The sequence below is a fragment of the Odontesthes bonariensis genome, chromosome 17, assembly GCF_027942865.1.
Source record: "Odontesthes bonariensis isolate fOdoBon6 chromosome 17, fOdoBon6.hap1, whole genome shotgun sequence".
Lineage (NCBI taxonomy): Eukaryota > Metazoa > Chordata > Actinopteri > Atheriniformes > Atherinopsidae > Odontesthes > Odontesthes bonariensis.
This window is the reverse complement of record NC_134522.1, coordinates 16861291-16880343: the sequence shown is the minus strand read 5'-3', so window position 1 is coordinate 16880343 and position 19053 is coordinate 16861291. Positions and strand designations below refer to the sequence as shown.

Genomic DNA, 19053 nt, shown 5'->3' with positions numbered 1-19053 from the left:
ACAAGTGCAACTGGAGGGGGTGTGTGCGAGTAAGTGTATGAGCCATGCTCAGTGTGTTTGCATGGGAGGAGCTGTCAGGGCCTGATAGAGTGTCTTTACATGACAAGCAGCTGCTGAGGGCTGGGATGCGCGCTGGGCAAAGTGGAAAATAATGAACAGAGAACCGCTGCCAAACACAACAGAATTCATCTTTATTTGCCAACTGCTGCATGGCCCTGTGTGTGGACAGCTCCAGCATGCAACTGCCACGCCCTCTACACCCCAAACACAAAACACACAAACAAGGTGAACTGGGAGAGAACAGGTTTGGCCACAGCTGTACAAGGTGAAGCATCTTCCAGGTCGCCTGTGTACGTTTATCAATCCGAGGCAGTGTATGTTTATGGGCACAAGTTTGACATCTAATTAGGTAGCCGAAGTGAGTTAGTGTCAGAATGAAGACGTTGAAATTCTAAGCAAACTGAATGCAAATTTTAAGATCCAAAGCATTCCACTGACATGGATAATGTTTAACACAGAAGCCATTTGCATGTCAACTTGATGTGAGAGACCTAAAGAGTAGCCAGGCAGGCTTCTTGAGGAATCAGTGAATAAAGGGAAAAATGTGGAAGTCTTTAGACAGAAAAGGAAGAGAAAAGGAGGGACGGAGGTTAGTGGCCGTTTCCGAGGAGCGTCCGGCTCTATCCGTCTCTATGTGACAACGACAGGAATGTTGAGGTCCCAGCTGCTGTGACTTTTTGGTTTTTAATAAGACACAACATGTAGCATTCATCAAGCAGCCCCTAAAAGAAAGACCACAGTGTCCCAATTAAGTGTAACTAAGACACCAACCCTCTCTCATCCCCATTCTCTCCCGTCTCTGTATACTTTAAGATAATGTTGCAAATTTTAGTCCAACTCCTCAAAGACGGAGAGGACCATCGCACAATCCACAAACACATTCACATACACACTTCACACTGCAAGTGTGTAAATGATCTCGCACAGAGTGAGAGGAACCGAGAGGGTCAGACAAAATGTGCCTCTCAGTGCCCACACCCAGTGGTTGGACTTCCTGAGAGGGCTGCTGTTGGGTTTTGTCCCCGTCTGGCCATTCATGGCTTGGGGATGAGAGGAAGGGAGCCAGTGGTAACTGCATGAACTGTGCATGAGTGCGTGTGTGTTTGAGTGGTGAGAATCGGATGAGAAGGGGGGTGGTGGGCGGAGGTTGAGGATTAGGGAATTAGAACTCCAAAGCGAGGGAGGAGGGGGAGAAGGGCTTCGCCTTTTGTTAGTTTTTCCTCAGCCGCCCCCGCCATCCCTTCGGCCCTTTTCTGCCGGGTTCTGCCTGTAGGCTGCAGCTGCGGCCAGCCACCCTGTGCCCTGCATCTTAATGAGCCACAGGCTGCCTGCTCCAGAGGAAAGGGGGCTCCCTGATGCAGGGGTCATCACTGAGCCCTAGCAACCACAAACTCTGCCTCCACCATCCCTTCCTCTAATCACAGGGCTCTGGGCTGAACTTCTTATTCTCTCCAAACACCCATCTACCCATTTGCCAGACAGTATATGTACAAATAAGGTAGCATCAGACTGATATCCTAAACTATCCAAGAGTTTTGACTCCTTCCTTTCTTTCCTTTTCTTCACATCTTCTTGACACCTCCACTCTCCAGACCTCTATTGTTGGCTTCTCTCTCCCATGCAGCTGGATGTAGAGGGAATGCACTGCCAGGGCTTTCACAACAGCATCAACAAGTTGCGTTCAAGGGCTGCAATGGTCGCCAATCGAACTCAATCCCTCTCAGTCACTAGGGCTGCTGCTAGCCTAACAAAAAAAAAAAAAAACGAGGGGGTTGGGGATGCAATGGAGGCTGCCCCTCTTTCTCACGCTCATAAGAAAGCCCTCACTTCTTCTCCATGGTGAGTGACACCTGCTGATTACCATAGAGACACTGTGGGAAGTTCCCCCCTGACACACTGGGGCTGAGATTTGCCCCCTCTCCCTGGGTAAACAAGCAATCCATGGATTAGTTAACTAGGTTACTGCATGGCAAACAAATAAACACACATTATTTTGAGCAAATTAGTGCCAATGAACTCTCAATGACCAGTGTAAGATCTAATACCCTCAAACAAGAGGGTTAACAAACCCCATAACAAAGGACATTTTTCTTCCCTTTTAACAGGTAGTCTGCACCTCTTGAAATTTTGTGGCCTCTGAATAAATTCATAAGTATGTTCTGAGCAACAAAAGAAGCTGATATATGGTATGTAATTCATGAATTATCATAGAGTCATCTCTCAGACATTAGACAGCTGAGCATCCCCCTCGTTTCTCTGTCTCTTCTTCTCTCTCTACACTGAAGAGTGGTGCCAGTGATGTGATTGATGTCAGTGACTGGGAGCTTTTCGCCAGTCCATAGCTGCTTCCACCATGGTTCTGAATTGTCAGCAGGGTCATTATCCTAGTAACAGGGTGGTGGTGGGGTGGTGGGCAGGGAGTGTGCGCTCAAAGTGGGGGAGGACCGAGAAGGGATGAGCTTGTGGGGGGTGGGCGATGGCTAAGGGGGAAAAGGGAGGCGTAATGAAGAGAAGCAGAGCAGCAAAAATGTGGTACTAAGAAAGGAAGAAAACAATGGGAAGGACAGAGATGAAGACGGTGAGGAAACAACACAGACAAAAGGGGAACAGAGACAGAAAGCCCTGCTGAGCACCACAGTTGTGGCAAGCAGGCGGACTCTGCACAGAAAAGTAAGCACACAGCAGGCATGCCGTGAGAGGAGACGAATGGTGTGGAGGTGCCACTTCCCGCAGCCTCCTGGTTCCACTACCATGCCAGCCAGCCTGCCTGCTGACAGCTGTACCCCAGTAATTTACTTTTCTCCACCACATTTAGCAGGAAGACTGCTTCCCATTAACCAGAGCAGGGGGTCTGCGCTGATGGCCAGACACCCGGCCAGAGCGCTGGCTTCCTGGTGCGACACCCTCTGCTACTGGACCCTGCCTACAGGGGCTCTACTCCCAGATCACTTCCCCTTCCACTGCTGGTGATCAACTGGGCTGAGTTGTGGTAGCTTACTGCCAAAGTTTTGCTTATCCGTTGTAAAATTTATTCACAAACGTTGTAGAGAAGTAATACATGCTACCTTGTTATTTTCAGTAAAACTACTAACAACAACCCATTGTAGAACACCCCTGTTCAACCAAATTGAACCAGATGCTAATTTCAAGTTGGTGCTTGTGCCAGTTGGGAGTTGGTTCAACTTACAAACCTTCTAAGAGCCAATTTGCTTTTTTCATTTTCACGGCTTTAGACCGGGAACGTACCGTGTGCATGGCATGCATGATTTGTTGAACTGCTACATCACTGCAGCATGTTTGCATTCACACCAACAACCTTTCGTTGTTCTTCACATGACACGAGTCTTGTAATGGCCATAAATGCACAGCTTTGTTTAAAACATGTTTCATATGAGTGAAGATGCCAAAGTTCCAGCTGTAACCTGAGAACAGATTCAGTTACTGAAATTAAATTAAAAATAATTTATCATCATCATCGTAACGAGTAACTTCTATTCTTAATGTCTATGAAATATTGCCTTCACACTGAAATTATGGAGAATTGTTATTGATATGAGATCAATATGATGACAAAGAAACATTATACTCTGGATTTTGCTTAGAACTGCTTCCCCGATGGTTACGTCATGCGTGAAAAATAGGCAGCACGCCCAAACTCCAGATGTTTGGCGGCAGCAGTACTGTTTGAGCCGCTGCTGAGATGCGCGTCTCACATGATCGGTGTGGATACCCTTATCTGTTCATATGAAATCTTAAGTGAAAATAATAATGTTCTGCACCAGCCTTAAAGATACACTATCTTTATGCCACCATTCATGTCTGTTGTGACATCAGCTTCAGTTCATTTGACCACAACGTATGGAGGCAGTTTAAATCTTCCACGTGCCACAATTTATCACACTTTCTGTACAGTTTGACGTTTTAATATCTCCACTTTCCATGTCAGCCATTTATTAACAGCTGAAAACCAGTTACAGTTACTACCCTTTTAAGGACACAAACTGGCAATAATAAAAACAGCATTTATAAACAAAGTCATGAGGATCTGTGCTGTGCATAAGGATTTATTCTTACACACACACACACACACACACACACACACAACTGCTGATGATCTTGAAACACAGAGTGACGGGGAATATAACAACTCTAGCAATGACCTCATTACAGACCTTTTTTTTCTTCTTTTGATTAAGCAATTTTACCCTCACATTTGGTTTACATAGCTTGCTAAAAGAGTGGAGAGCCAAGAAAATTCATTCCATCTCTCACTCAGCTTCTAAGCAAGTTTTGCACATGCTTTATGTCGGTCATTTATAAATCAAAAAACAAAATCAGTGCCAAAGCTTCAGGCTGAATTATACTTATGTTATTGGCATCATTAATAGAAAACAAAGGGAAGTAGAAAAAAAAGAAAAAAAAAAGACCAATTAAAGTACTTCATTATTGTAACATTAACAGATTTTAAGTTGTTAATGAAAAAAAGCCCAAAATGTTGTACTGGTAAACTGTTCTGTTGGAAAAACTTATTTAAAACGGCCACTGCTATCATTATGACATTTGTTTCATTATGAAATGCTGGAGTAATTTGAGGACTATTTGCAACAATTAAAAATCGGTTTACTAGAAGCATGCAACATAGTCATTTTGTAATGAGGGATATTTGGCTCTAACGCAGTGGCTTACAACCTGTTCTGATGGGCATGGGAGAGGGATTGGACATTGGATGAGGAGAAGCGGGGTAAGATTTGTGAGAATATTCAAATAATGTGTAGTGGCGCATGGGTACGTTTAATCCAGTATAGGATTATGCATAGTTTTCACAGGACTTCCTCCAGACTATTTTGATTAGGGTTAATGTATACATCAAACTCGTGGCAATGTCTGAGGAAGGTTATTTTATTCATGTTTTAAGGTCCTGTGACAAAGTCTGAGAATTCTTGGCCAGGATATATGATAATCTTCAAGAAATTTCAGAGATTGAAATTCTTTTGGGGTGATCCATCAGTACTAATGGGGGTGGACAAACATAAGAGAAGTTGGATTTAAGTCACAAACTAGTATGTGATAGGCTGACAGGTTTAGACATCGTTAATTACACCCAAGTATAGCTTTATATATATATATATATATTTTTTTTTAAATCCACCACCATGTGAATACGTTTGCAAATTTGGTGCGCTACTCCTCTAGTTCTGCGGGATGTATGTTTGTGGGAGTGTTTTGTATACTGTAGCAGCACGTGGCAGCAATGACAGCAATAATGAGGGGATGTGTAGGATTCTAGCCGAGCGAAGCAGGAAATCTGGCAGCAAGTCAAAGACCTGAAGTCCCAAGACTGTCAGCATTGCAGTATCATGAGACATTCTTAATCAGGTGGGTCTGCTCCTTTGAAGAGCATTTAACAGAGCAGGAAACATTGCATTCCCACATTGAGATATCATAAAGCAAACCACCACAAATATGGAATAAGCTGGCTGAATTGTTGCAGGGCTGTTCACCACATGAACCGGGCAAAGATATTCAAAGGATGAAAAAAAAAAAAAAAAAAAAAAAAGAGTTTCATCTACGTCGTGTCTGGTGTTTCATAACACCCCCCACTCCACCCCACCTCATCCCTACTCTGTCTCATGCACGCTACTGGACCACCAACAAGGTTTTGCTTGGAGGAGCAGTTCATGGGTGTCCTTCAACTGCATGACCAGCAAAGTAGCCAATCAGCAGAAGAGCTCCAAACCACAAGAGGGTCTCTGTGGCACGTCTCACACAACATCCATCGACTCTCCTCTGGCTGACTGGGTCACTGAGCAATGTTCTGGGAACATCACAAAGATGCTGCTCAACTTCTGTCTCTCTTTTTGCCCCCTCTATCTTTCTCTCACCACCTCAACTGGTGTGTTCTCTGCTTTCCCTTCCCGTCTCACCCCAGCCCTCCTCTCATGAGTCGGAGCCAGCTGAGCGTGCTACCCAAATCCAACAGTTGTTGTGGCCTTCGTTAGCCTAACGAGGGGGCCGGCTCTTTATACTTGTCAGGGAGCAAATGAGTCAAACAAACAAGGGCCAAGGAAGAGGCGAGGACAAGCAAGTGCTGTTCTGTTGAGCTTCACTGGGTTTTTGGCCCAAGCGCTTCCCTGGAAACTAGGGAACCCACAATCTGTCTCTTTGATGTCTGATGATGCTCTGGCTTTGATGGAAACTTTGAAAGAAAGAAAAAAAAACGCTTGCTAAAAGAAATAACATGCTGCTCAATCTCTGTGGCCACTAGAGGCCGTAGGCACATTCAAAGTGTGCGGGTGCACACTGAGAAGGATCCAAAAGGCAAGTATCATTTGGGGGACACATAACAACTAGTTATAATAGTAATAACGAAGTTACAGTATTTGCAAAGGATCTGTAAATGAGGGCACTAATTAATGTCCTGCTTTCAGTTTAACCTCTAAATAATTATGATGCATTCTAAAACTGTCCTTCCAACACAGATAACAGGCACAACACATCCCAAATAGTGTCCACAATCCAGACACATTTCTCCAGCACAAGGCTTAAGAAAGAATGAAGGTGTGTCCTTCAGAATGAGATCATTTCAATGAGCACAGCCCGTCTGGAACAAATGTACGGAGCTCTACAAGGCTGAGGATCTGGAGCTGTAACGGCAGATTAGTTCTACAAGGTACCCAGAGCACAATGCTTGCTCTTCTTTCTGTCTGGAGTCTTGATACATTTTGGACGTGCATGCTGAAAATGACTAATCGGAAAGGAATCAAAGAGGGAGAGTGGATGGCGCGGCTGTGTTTAGCTTACATGCCAGAGCTGATGTGCTCTGTGCCTGCCACTGGCCCACCGTGAAATTCAATCATCATGTAGAGCCAATAAATAGGCACTGCAAGAGGACGAGGACAACACTCAAACTGAACCTGCGCTTGTTAAGTTATACACGAAAGTAGATGGGTGCTTGTCCAGGTTTGGGGAACACACACAAAATGTTGATGGAAATATGAAGGTCTATCTTTTCTGAGACTTTAAATTGGTGTTTTGAGTGCACAGATGGGAGTAATGAGCATGGTGAGGTTGTTTAAGCCATTTATTATCACGCCCACACGGAGATTTGAGTCACTTGGGTGGTGCTACCGCGCAAAAAAAAGTTCCACTTAAGGTGCAGGATGGGAAGATGGGAAGTTTTTAAGTGCGGGCTGCCTGAATGAGGTGATGGACAGTGAGACAGGGCGACTGCAGGTTCACCTTCTGTGCAGTGGCTCTGGGGCAAAGACTGCATGACAGTGATGCGACACTAAAAGCCTTCCTGTCAAGGAAGCAGGCGGACGTCCTCCAATCAAAACACAGAGGCTCTGGGTGACATTTCACAGGGCACAGCTGCTGGGCTACGACAGCATGCCAACTCACTATTCCTGAAGGGTTGTTTGTTTAGTGTGTGTGTCACAAGTAGAAGGCTGTCACTGCTAGAAATATGTGTGTGTGCCAGACAACTTCACTGGCTTTTTTTTTTTTTTTTTCTTTTTTCAAACCAAGTCACTATTTGACTAATCCTGTAGTTATATTTTACACCGACTCTCCATCAGAATGTTCTGTTCTTATCAGCACAGGGGTAGGTGAGGAAAGATGGACATGAACCAGTTTTGTGGCACAAAAAATAAACTGGGAAGGGAAAAACAAATACAACAATAACGGTGAGTTCCCAAATTCACAGACTCAGAATGACACGTGCCAAACAAAAGTAATTTCATAAGTTTCTGTACTAACTTTTTGGTGGACGCAGCAGCACGATTGACGGTAAAGCCTCTAATACTGTTCTTAACAAAAATCTAAATGACAAATTCTGCCTCACAGCTTTTTATTCAGGGGTGTGGAAAATCCCAGATTATAGATTAAGCAAAAACAGTTTTGTCAGCTACTTCCAGACTTTGCGAGTTTGTATTTTGCTTCCACTCCTGCGAATCAAACTCTAATAGGACCCAACATTTTATCCCAACACACTGCGGAAAGAAGCAGGTGTGTCTGCCTGAGGCTGACCCGACACTTGAGATGGGAAGTCATCGCAGCAACACTCCGTTCCTCCTCAAGTCCCGGGATCTTTTCCAGGTACCTGCTCCCATCACATTATCCCTTAAGTCTGAGTCCCGGTTTCCCCTCTTCCAGTAAAAGCCTGGTACTTTGGCTCTGGGCCCAGGAGATTTCAGTGGTTTTGCAGAGGTTTCTTATCCTATTTTGCCCCTGGTGGTGATGGAGTGGGCTCTGTGAGGCAGCCGCAGTTGAAGGCAGAGTTAGTGTGCACGCATAAAGCTGCTCAAAGCCAGCAGGTATGTGAGGAATGCCTTTTCGCCCAAACAACAGGACTCGAGCCCGACACTGAGCCACGCCACGCCACACAGCACTGTCAAAGGAGCTAAATGAGGCCCACTGGGGACTCTGCAACAGGGCGGCTCTTTTATTTAAGATTTAAAATACATTTGCTCAATAATCGATCTTTTGCACACAGTAAAAGTCATTAGCCACTGAAAAAGCCACTAAATTATTATCTAAAAGTAAAATCTACATTTCTGAAGCACAAATGTGAAGATTGGGTTTGTGAAAGTCTACTCAAATACACAATCAAAACATGTAGTACATGTAAGAAAACTATGACAAGTCCAGAGTTAAAACACATTTCTTCAACATGTATGGACATAAGATTTGCACATCTTTTTGCGTAATGAACATATTTAAGGGTCTTTAGATATTTTGTGTTCCATGCGAGTAGTTTCCAGCATGAGAGGGGACGATCACTACACTGAAATGTCAACAATAGGGCATGTATAAACAAGTTGCATGCAGTAATTCAATTTAACTTTGAATCGAACACAAAATATGCAAATGATTTATGTAGAAAATTGATTTAAAAAAAAAAAAAAGTCTACATTTCATCCGTGTATTTACCTCTTTTATGCAGCCATCCCTCCTTGACGATCACCACATTGGTCATGTTGGTGGGCAGGATGGAGGATCCAGGTTTCCCACAGGGAGAGACACAACTTGGTTTCCTTCACTCAGCCCTGTGCAAGAGCCTGGAGATGGGGTCCTGGGGTTTAAAGCTGCCTTCTCAATGGTGGTAACCTATTAGTTGGAGAAAAGTAAAAATTAGCCCCACTTTGAGGTGAAAGATCTTTTTCCATTTGTCTGAATATTAACCCTCAGGTCAACACCGTAGAGGGGAGGCAGTGGAACTGACAGGATCCTCGTGCTTTATGGCCCAGTTAGAGGTAGACATGCTACAGCTACAGCCGTGTCCTTTTAACAAGTGGAACCTGCAACATTTCAAGGTTCAAATAGCTGCGCAAGGCAGTGGTTTTTGGCATTCACACTGAAGTCTCCCGTATTGGAAAATTCCACAACCGACACAGCCACTCCTGATAGATTGGGTGTTTTTCCTCAACTCGTGACCAAAACAGCAGAGAGAAAATGATGACGTCAAATAATTCTAGGATACATTTCTGAAGGGGATGGCAGAAGTTCTATCTCACTTGTAAATTTACATTGTGCCAACATTTTTTTTCCCCCCTCACTGGATTTGATTCAAATAAGTCCCCATTTCTCCCTCCGTTGTTCTGTTTTTTTGCCACAGTAAAAAGTTCAACGTGAACCAAAAAAAGCCTCAAGATATTTACATTGACTATGAAATCACCATCATTCTCTACTTCCAATGAATTTATTCTTAAACTTTACCTTTAACATGCAGAAGATGTAGTTTATAATGGAACTGGTAAAAGATAGTCACATTCTTTGTTTTAGAGAAAGATGTATGCTAAAAGAGACATTTAAATCTTGAACGATGGCTTCTTGCAGCAAGCAAATGTTTTCAATAACAACAGCCATTTAAACCCAGTTCAGTTTTACATTTGGCTTCATGTGATTAAAAAAAAAAAAAAAACTGTGCAAAATGATCACTGCTCAAAGCTCTAAATTGTTTAACCGTCAAATAACTGCATTTTTACACCATTTGATTTAATGAAAAAAGATACACAAGTTGCATGACAACAGCTGATGAGGATCATGTGATATTATCAAAACAGTCACTAAACACACCTCAAGGCGAGACTGTTTCGTCTACAAAAAAAAACATTTACTGTGAGAAGACACCCATTAATGAGATGATGAACTCTCACCCAAACAAATCATCCAAAATCTGAACTTTGCAGCTGTATTTGCCTTTTAATGCGAGCGTATGTGTTTTACACGTGGTGAAGGTATTTCAAACATTTTTCAAACTGGATCCAAAATTTCAGCCAAGTGTTTGGAGAGCGACCTGTGCGCCCAGTTAAACACGTGAAACGGACATGAATAAAAACCGCCGGCACTTTTAGAAAGCAAAATGTCTAGATGGGTGTTTAGAGTGAAGCGCGGCACTAAAACGAATATAGGCGAAAGAGCAAGCTAAAGCGGTTGTTGGAAGTAGTAGAAAATATTCACCCTCAAGTCAAATTGTACGATAGGAGACATGGTAAAACTTCACCGACAGTCATTTGATAACCTGGCTGAATGCCATTATACTTATCAGTTATCCATCAACAGCACGTACAAAAAAAAAAAAAAAAAAAAAAAAAAACAACCCTACAGGCAATCGTTATCAAAACATTTGACCCTTTGATCCTTTCAGCTCTTTTTATGATATAAAGACAGCATTGACTGTAGAGAAGAAGCAAAACAATTATGAATTGCCAAGCTTGTGCACACAAATGTCACATACTGCACCGGGCAATTTCTGAAATCAATTTTCCTGATGCTCCATCAGTGGAAGGCCATCAAAAGGGAGCTCTGTTTGACTGGCCTCATCCAGCTTACTGTTGGGGACAACAACAGGAAGTGAATGTGACTATCGATAGGCTACGAGTCATATCAGAACAGCCCCAGGCACGACTACATCTGTCACTGAATGTGCGATCAACACGCCTTTTACTGCCATTCTGCTTTCATTTCCTTCAGTGAGAGAAACCGAGTTCATTGCATCAAAGTTTATTTTCTGCTCAGAGTTTTTGTTTATTGCACTGGGGTTGCGGTGCTTGTGTCACACAACCGATGTTGGAAATGACCCTGGTCAGAGATTTGAAAAAGCCCTCTGAGTGCAATTCAAACTAGGAATCACTCAGACCATTGGATCCCTTCTTCATCTTAAGAGTGCACTCTGTGACACTGGCATGCACACATTATATACACGTTGGAATACATCACACAAATAAACTTGAACACACACACACACACACACACACACACACACACCATAGCCAAAAAAGCAACACATGCACAAGACTGGCTGTGGAGCCACAACAGAGCGCTGCTGTTTTAATGGGAGCGACCTGTTGCTACTGCGGCCTGTGTGGAAAAGCTGGGCTGCTGCCAGCGCTGCAGCCACTGAATGAACCCAGTACCCTGACAGCGGGTCACATGGTCCACAGGCCTCTGGGCCACCGCCTGCCAGCCTGCCTGCCTGCCTGCCTGCCTGCCCTGATGTCAGGGCGGTTTTCAATCATTCATCTTTTTGGCTCCTGCTAAGGGGGGGGCACCCCATTCAATGCAAATCAGTGTCATGCAGAAAAAGATGCCACACACTGAGCCTGTCACTAGGCCAGAGAGGACGGTCCCATGCGTTCAGGGCAGGAAGCAGAAAATCAGGCCGACATCACCACACCACTTCCTTCATCGCAGATCAATACAGACAAGTCTGCTTTTTCTCTGTTTTTCAGCTGCCGCTTGGTTAAACCGGACAGTCAGCACCTGGTTTATGGTTACAGAGGCAGAGCATTACTCTCAAATATTTAAAATGATTAAAAGAAATGAGAACATGCTCATCAGTTCATGGAAACAGTCCCAGAGGCAACACTTGGTTTGCGTTAAAATGCCACTATGGAACCAGTATTAAGTATGACCTACAATAAAATACCAAGTTCCTCTTTCAGGTTCCGTGAAAACACACCATTAACGAAAATAATATTACTGTAGCTGTAGCTGAATACCACACTGCAATCTTGACAGACAAGTAGACTCACTAGCTTAATCCTGTGATGACATGAACAGCAAACCCTTTATGACTCATGGTAATGTATTCATTTTTATGTTCAGACAAGCCGTGGACTATTTTAAAGAAGCAACACAAAGCTGAATCTATTTCCCCGGCTCAACATACTCAAAGCGTTAAGGGGCCGCCACACGTCAAGCAGCAACTAGAAGGCGACATAAGAGAAACAAAAAGTATTTTGGCAGAAGCGTTCACAACTTCGGTGACAAAGACTGTGAAGAGCTCTTCGGGTCATGCGATGCTGGCAACGGGCCGCATCTTTCTCAGTTCTGATAGATCTAAGCTTCTGCAGCAGGCCCAGGTCCGTCTGTCTGCTTGCAGGGACAAAATTTCAAACAACATTCCTCAGATTCTGCATGCAACCAGTGGCACATTTGCGTCAACGGGGCTGCGAGGGGGGATTGGGTGGGAGGTGGCTGGTATTTTCTAAATAGAACAGGGAGAGCCAAGCAGTCACTGGCTGCATCATTACGCCAGCTTGTTGCGTCTTCTCCAGGTCACATGCCAAGTCCCCTTGCGTACACACAACAGACAGACGCAGTCTCATGACCGGTAAAAACATTTTGACACTTAAAGGCATCAAGGGTACAGCACGCCCGGGGACAATGTTCTTAATCCTGGGAGAGACAAACAGATATTAGTAATGCAATGTTTATCTCAAGTTGCTTTACATTGTGCGTGGCCATGAAACATGTGCTGTTCAGATATGCAGTCCATCACAACAATATGCTCTTCATCACACACTCCCACCTGATAATATCTCTGTAAAAATAAACTTCCTTGACAAGAAAAAAGAAAAGAAAAAAAAAGCCCTGTAGCTGACATGAGTTAAGAGTAGATATGAACTGTAAACGCTGTAGGTGGGATGATGACAAAGAAGACAGAGCAAACTAGAGAAAACAAAAAAAAAAAACAAGACAGGCATTATCTCCTTGTACTGATTACTAGAGTGGAAAACAAGAAAATAACAGTGCTGTGGCTTTTTCTTGAGACCTCCCTGGAGTCCAAATTGTGTACCAAGAGGACAAAAAGGCCCCATTTTGAGAGGCAGTACAGAGTGGCAACAAGTCACAACATAGATGTGCTACTCTGCCTGTTAACAGACCGTAATACGAGCAACAAAGCAGAATAAAGATTAAAAGCGTGCAGGCAAAGAAACATTTCTAGCCCTAGCAAGTAAACAAACCCAGAGGTCGTTCATAACAATCAATGAGCTGCTCTCTTGTTGAGCTCATTTGTTTTCATTTGCCTCCTGAAGCCATGAAGCGACAGCAAAAACAACTTTTCCAGCAGAGGTGGACCGTTTCAAGTAACGTGCCTGCAGATACTTTGGCCTGTGAGCTGTCTCAAAAGTGGTCATTGTCAAAAAAAATGAATGGTAAACACCTTCAGAGAGACTCGCTGTTGTTTTGTGGGAAAACAACAACGCGTTGTTTTTCCACGCGTTGTTCATAAGCCCTCGGCTGTCGCAATGAACAACTTCTACGGCGATGTGCAGCCAGGAAAGTACCTCATTTCAGGTTTGCATTTAGCGATAGAAAGGATATGGGGCCTAGCAGGGCAGCTTGGGTGAGAATAACCGCATCCCATGTAAGTACAATGGGGACCTACCCTGTCTAGCTGTCGACCTCTTGTAGTTAACAATGCGAAGGAAACGCGGACATTTACCTGGACAGGAATTCAACAATGTGTCCGTCTCATTATAGTGAGCTGTTTCGGCGGTATTTTAAGTTGATAAGTCCTTCAACAATGTGGACAGAAGTGCTCTCATTTACTCCGTTTCTCTTGCCTTTCTTCCACTACACCTCCCAAACGCGCTGTCTGCAATGCCTCTGTGGCAGCCCGCTCTCCCGGGTCCTAGAGCCGACCTTATATCAGTCACTCTCAGGATGAGTGGTAGGCTATGTGCCGTCCCATTGAAAAAAAAAAAAGAAAGAAAATCCGACAGTGTCTATGGGGGCCTATTCTGGATGGCCTCGATGAACTCTGTTCTGTGTTTCTATGCCGGTTGTTTCCGAAATATGGCTCAGGGACCCAAAAAAGTCCCCGTGAGGTTTCAGAGAAGGGTCCTCGCCATCATGAGGGATTTTATTTTTCTTCCCGGAACAATCACATGAGATATGAGATTAACCTTTTCGTTTTGAACCCGAGGTGATTTTTATATATATATATATATATATTTGCCACTTGTTTAACAGTGAGCTGCTGTAGTAGGTTACTGATTCATCTGTCGACTCTGATGAAGACAATTAGTTTGATCAGAAATGACACATTCCACAGTTTCTAATTAACTATTCCAGAAACATATATTTATCATCCAAACATTACAGACTACAACGGTCCAAAATCACTTTCATGGGGGAGACCACTGAAAGCTGAGCATTTGAACTTTATATGCAAATCATTTCAAAAAGTACATATCATGTCAACAATTACACGGGTGATCATTTGACGTTTCAGTCATTGTCTGGTGGTGTCCTATGAAATACCATTAATACAATATTCAAAGTGTCTTGAAATGTGATCAAATTGTGTATGCTACCAATAAGAAAAGCTTAGCTAAAGAAAAAATAACAATATGAAAAGAAAAAAGTGTTATTTTCAGTGCTGTGATAAAGATAGTATATCCTCTTTCAGTTATCAGTTTTATACATCAGAACACAATTAAAAAAAAATCACCCATTCCTATTCTCGTGTTATTGTTAATTATATGTATAACCTATTACTCTGTAAGGCCTAGCCAAATCTAAGCCAACATGCAGAAGCAGTTTGTAAAAAGCTAAGTACTAACAATGATTTGGTAACAATCACCTTTTGCAGCAGTAAGTTGAACACTTTTAGTTTGATGTTATCAGTTTCTCACATTGTTATGGAGGACTTTTGGTGCACTCTTCCTTACAACGTTGCTATCGGTTTATTCATATTTGCAGGCATTTGTTAAGGCTCTCTTGGTCTCTTTAGATCTCTCCACAGTATTAGAATCAGGTTGAAGTCTGGACTTTGACGGGTCCATTGCAACACCTTGATTATTCTCTTTTTTTAGCTATTCTGTTGTAGAATTGCATCTGTGTGATCATTCTCTTGCTGCATGACCCAATTTTAGCCAAGCTTCAGCAGACAGACAGAAAGACTCACATTTTACTTCACACTATAATACTTTGAAATAGAGTTCATGGTTGACTCAATAACTCAATAGCTGCAAGGTGCCCAGGTCCTGTGACTGCAAAACAAGCCCAAATCATCAGCCCTCCACCACAGTGCTCAGCAGTTGGTATGAGATGCTTGTGCTAATTTGCTGTGTTTGGTTTTCTCCAAACGTGCTGCTCTGCATTATGACAAACATCTCCACATTGGTCTTGTCTGTCCAAAAATACCTCGTTAAAGAGGTCTTGTTGTTTGTTCAGATGTAACTCAAACCTAAGTCTTGCTATCATCTTGTTTTCATTGAAAATAGACTTTCTCTTGGTAACCCTTCCAAACAAGCCCCTATTTGATTGTTCTCTTTCTGATTGTTACTCTCATGAACTTTAACATTTAGCATGCTAACCAAGGCCTGTAGAGTCTGAGATGTAGCTCTCGTTTTTTTTTTGTTTTTTTTGCAGTTTCTCTGAGCGTTGCACGGTCTGACCCTGGGATGAACTTGCTCGGACATCCACTCCTGGCAGGATGAAAAGCCGTCTTAAAACATTTTCCACTGGTGAATAATCTTTCTGCCTGAAGAATGATGGAGTCCAAATAGTTTGGAAATGGCCTTATACCCCCTCCCAGATTGATGGACAGCAACAGTTTCTTCTCTAAGATAGTTGCTGATGTCGTTCCTCCTTGGGATTGTGCTAACACACACCTGAATGCTCCAAACCAGCAAACTGCCAAAACTTCTGTTTTAAGAGAGGTGCTCATACTTACTGATGATCATGTTAATCAAGTGCATTTGATTAGAAGCAAACTGATGCTACTTACCCTTATAGTTCTATTGAAAGCAGTGAGAGTGGACTATGTTTTTCACACTCTGCTTTTGCATTTTGAATTGGCTTTTATTAAATAAATAATTAATTCACTGAGTCTGGTCCTTTATTTTATTTTATTTTATTTTTTATTTTCTTTAGCACAAGTTTCTTGTGTTTATATTGAATATGACGTGTTATGAGTTGTTTAGCTGAGTTTCTATATACCTACCTATAAGACCTGTGAAGGACTAGATTTTTTGTTTTTCATTATCTCCAGATGGATGAAGTTTTAAACTGAATGAGTGTGTACTTTCTTTTTCACACAAATGTAAGTGAAACTCCTTTAACTGTGTTAAAAAAGCTAATAAGAAGCTACTGTCAGTCATTATGGCAAAGTTCTTTGTGCTGTTTCCACAGTCAATGTGCCAAAACATAATGAATTACAGTAATGTGAAAAAGAATGTTATTTATGGTAATTGTGCAGAAATGCAACTGAAGAGAAGACTTTCTCTCAGAAATGCTGGAGAGTAAAACTATAAACAAGTCAAATTTACTGCGCTCGGGCCATTTTCCAACTCTGTCAGTAAATCAGTGAATAAATTAATCAAATCAATTTGCAAAAGGCATCGAAGCAAACGAAAAGTGACTCATCCAAATTGTTTCAAATAAGAATAGTGAAACAATGTCAACAAGACAGACTTATTTCAATGCTGGTCAAGTAAAATAGGTTCCTTTACATTTAGACAAACAAAAAAATATCCACCAGTAGTCGGTTCACAAAAGCTAAAAAGTATGTCGGGAAAACACCACAGAGTAGCTGTTATCAGGGAATGCTAACATGCAGAAGGCATCCTCTGGCTCCAAAGCTCTATTTGTGTGTACAGTTCATCTAAGGAATATAACACAAGAATTAAACTTAGAGGAAACTATCATAATCAGTGGGTGTGATGTTGTTCTCCTTCCATTGCACTCCACTCAAGAATTTGGATTCTGGTGGTTGATTTCTGGCTTATTTTCAGTGACGTCATTTATGAGAACTTTACAGATGTTAAGTCTGATAACACTCAAAGAGACACATTTAGGCTCTGAGTTGCTGTGAAAAGGCCATGGACATTTCCAGTTCAAGCCAACTAACAACGACAAGATCAGACTCAGACCTCACCGTGAGGTTTCAGTACCCCGGGGTAACGTCTGCTAAATAAGATTTTGCAAACTCGTGTCATTTTCAGCTATTTCAAGTGAAGTATTTTTGTTCAGAGATTACCGTCATCATTAAAAGAAAAAAATGAAAAGAAATTAAAATCCCGACAACAAAGTTTGGTAAAGATTTGAGGTAAGTTGCACGACTAATTTTTTTTTTTAAATTTCCTCTTTATTTTTAAAACCTTATCTTTTTCACCACATTTTTTGATTGGCTTGTCAGTCGCTGTCGTTGTTAAATGTCATCACTTTTGCACTGCACTGCCAACAGATACTACAAACCACAGAGCACCAGATTCCACCCGATTCTTCTGAAACACACTGCACTGCAGACATGAGGTAGGCTCAATCATATGTTTTTATTTTCAGAGGAAAGAAAGATTTTTACTTGTAATTTCACCCTCAATGCAATGCATGCAAACAAGAATATACCAATATGGTGAAACTCATTTCAAATAACTTAACATGAAGATTTTTACAGCTGAAAAGGCAAAGTAGACAGCATAAAAATGTTCTTTCTCCAGCTAAAAGACTTGCTTATTTTGTGATCCATCACAGATTAAGATTCAGAGATATCAGAGCTCACTCCTTTTCACTGGAGCAAGAAGAGACCTTGTTTTTATGACAGAATTACTCTTTGTGTCCTCAAGAGTTTAAATGTTTTGTCAGATTTAAATCAATACGGAACATAATCATTTGAAGAATATTCAAACGGTGTATCCAATTGAAGGTAGTCTCATGACCACTCTTCAGTGTTTGTGATTTCCAGGTCCTCGGTCTGCACTGCATTGAAATTGACTCAGTTTTGTGGTCGAAATCGTTGCATGGGCTCAGGAATTCTCTTGAAAACCACAGTCAGTGAATACAGTTCATCACTGCGTCCACAAATGCAAATTAAAACTCTACCATGCAAACAAAAAAGATCCAGATACACCGCCACCCTCTCTGGGCCTGAACTCATTTAAGATGGATTAGGTGAAGTGGAAAAATGTCCTCGTGTCTTTCAAAAAAGGGATGATGTTTCTTCAAAACTGAAGAGGAGAGGGACCGTCTGGCTTCTTGTCAGAGGACATTTCAAAGTGAGGCAGCTGTGCACACTGCATGAAAACCAAAATGCTCCACAATATAAATGCATGGTTTGGCTGTCAAGATAATGACTTTTTCAGGATGGGTCTTCCTTATTTTAGGAAGACAGCACTAAACCACCTTCTGCATAAACCCCCCTCCTTTTTTTGTAGATACAACCATAAAGGAAAAAGAATATGTTATATGTCTTTGTTACAGGCTGCTAGTAACAAAGGGCTTAAAGATACAATTTAAATTGGTTCTTTGTCAAGTTAAATGTTATGTGTAGAAACGTCACTGGGTTCAGCACTTGAGTTAGGTGCATTTTTATGGTTGAATGATTACTAGGTTATTGCTAAGGGGCTTAACAATAAATAATACAATCCTCTGATGATGGTCAGGAGCAAGGACTTGACTGAAAATGATTGAAAATCAAAGAAAAATCTGGAGACTTATTGCTCAGTACCTCTTGAAGTGTATAAGAAGTACTGTATTTTAACGTGAAGGCCATTTTACTACACTGTGTGCTATGAGCAGGATTTCCCAGATAAACTCTCCCAGAGTGCTACAAGCCAGAGAAGTAAGAGTTTAAACTGACTTCCAACAGGTACAGACTGGTCAGCCAAGTCTGTTTAAAAGCAGTCAGAGAGCCTCAGTGTGGGATCAAAGGAATCCCTCAGATGATTTTGTCTACTTGATACAAACTTGGAACTTCCT

The 19053-nt window shown here is 42.2% G+C and overlaps 1 protein-coding gene across 2 annotated transcripts in view; it reads right to left on the bottom strand.

Moving 5' to 3' along the window:
- The window catches only part of akt1 (v-akt murine thymoma viral oncogene homolog 1), a 31799-nt gene extending 17828 nt beyond the window's left edge, over positions 1–13971 (bottom strand). Inside the window, exons 1-2 of one of the 2 annotated variants that reach the window (XM_075448934.1) lie at positions 13736–13971; positions 8992–9168 (exon numbers count right to left, since the gene is read on the bottom strand). In XM_075448934.1, the coding sequence (XP_075305049.1) occupies positions 8992–9037 (46 nt within the window). In that variant the 5' untranslated portion in view covers positions 9038–9168; positions 13736–13971. The remainder of the gene's footprint in view (positions 1–8991; positions 9169–13735) is intronic. The other variant, XM_075448933.1, reaches the window with a different exon arrangement.
- Between the last annotated feature and the right edge of the window lie 5082 nt (positions 13972–19053).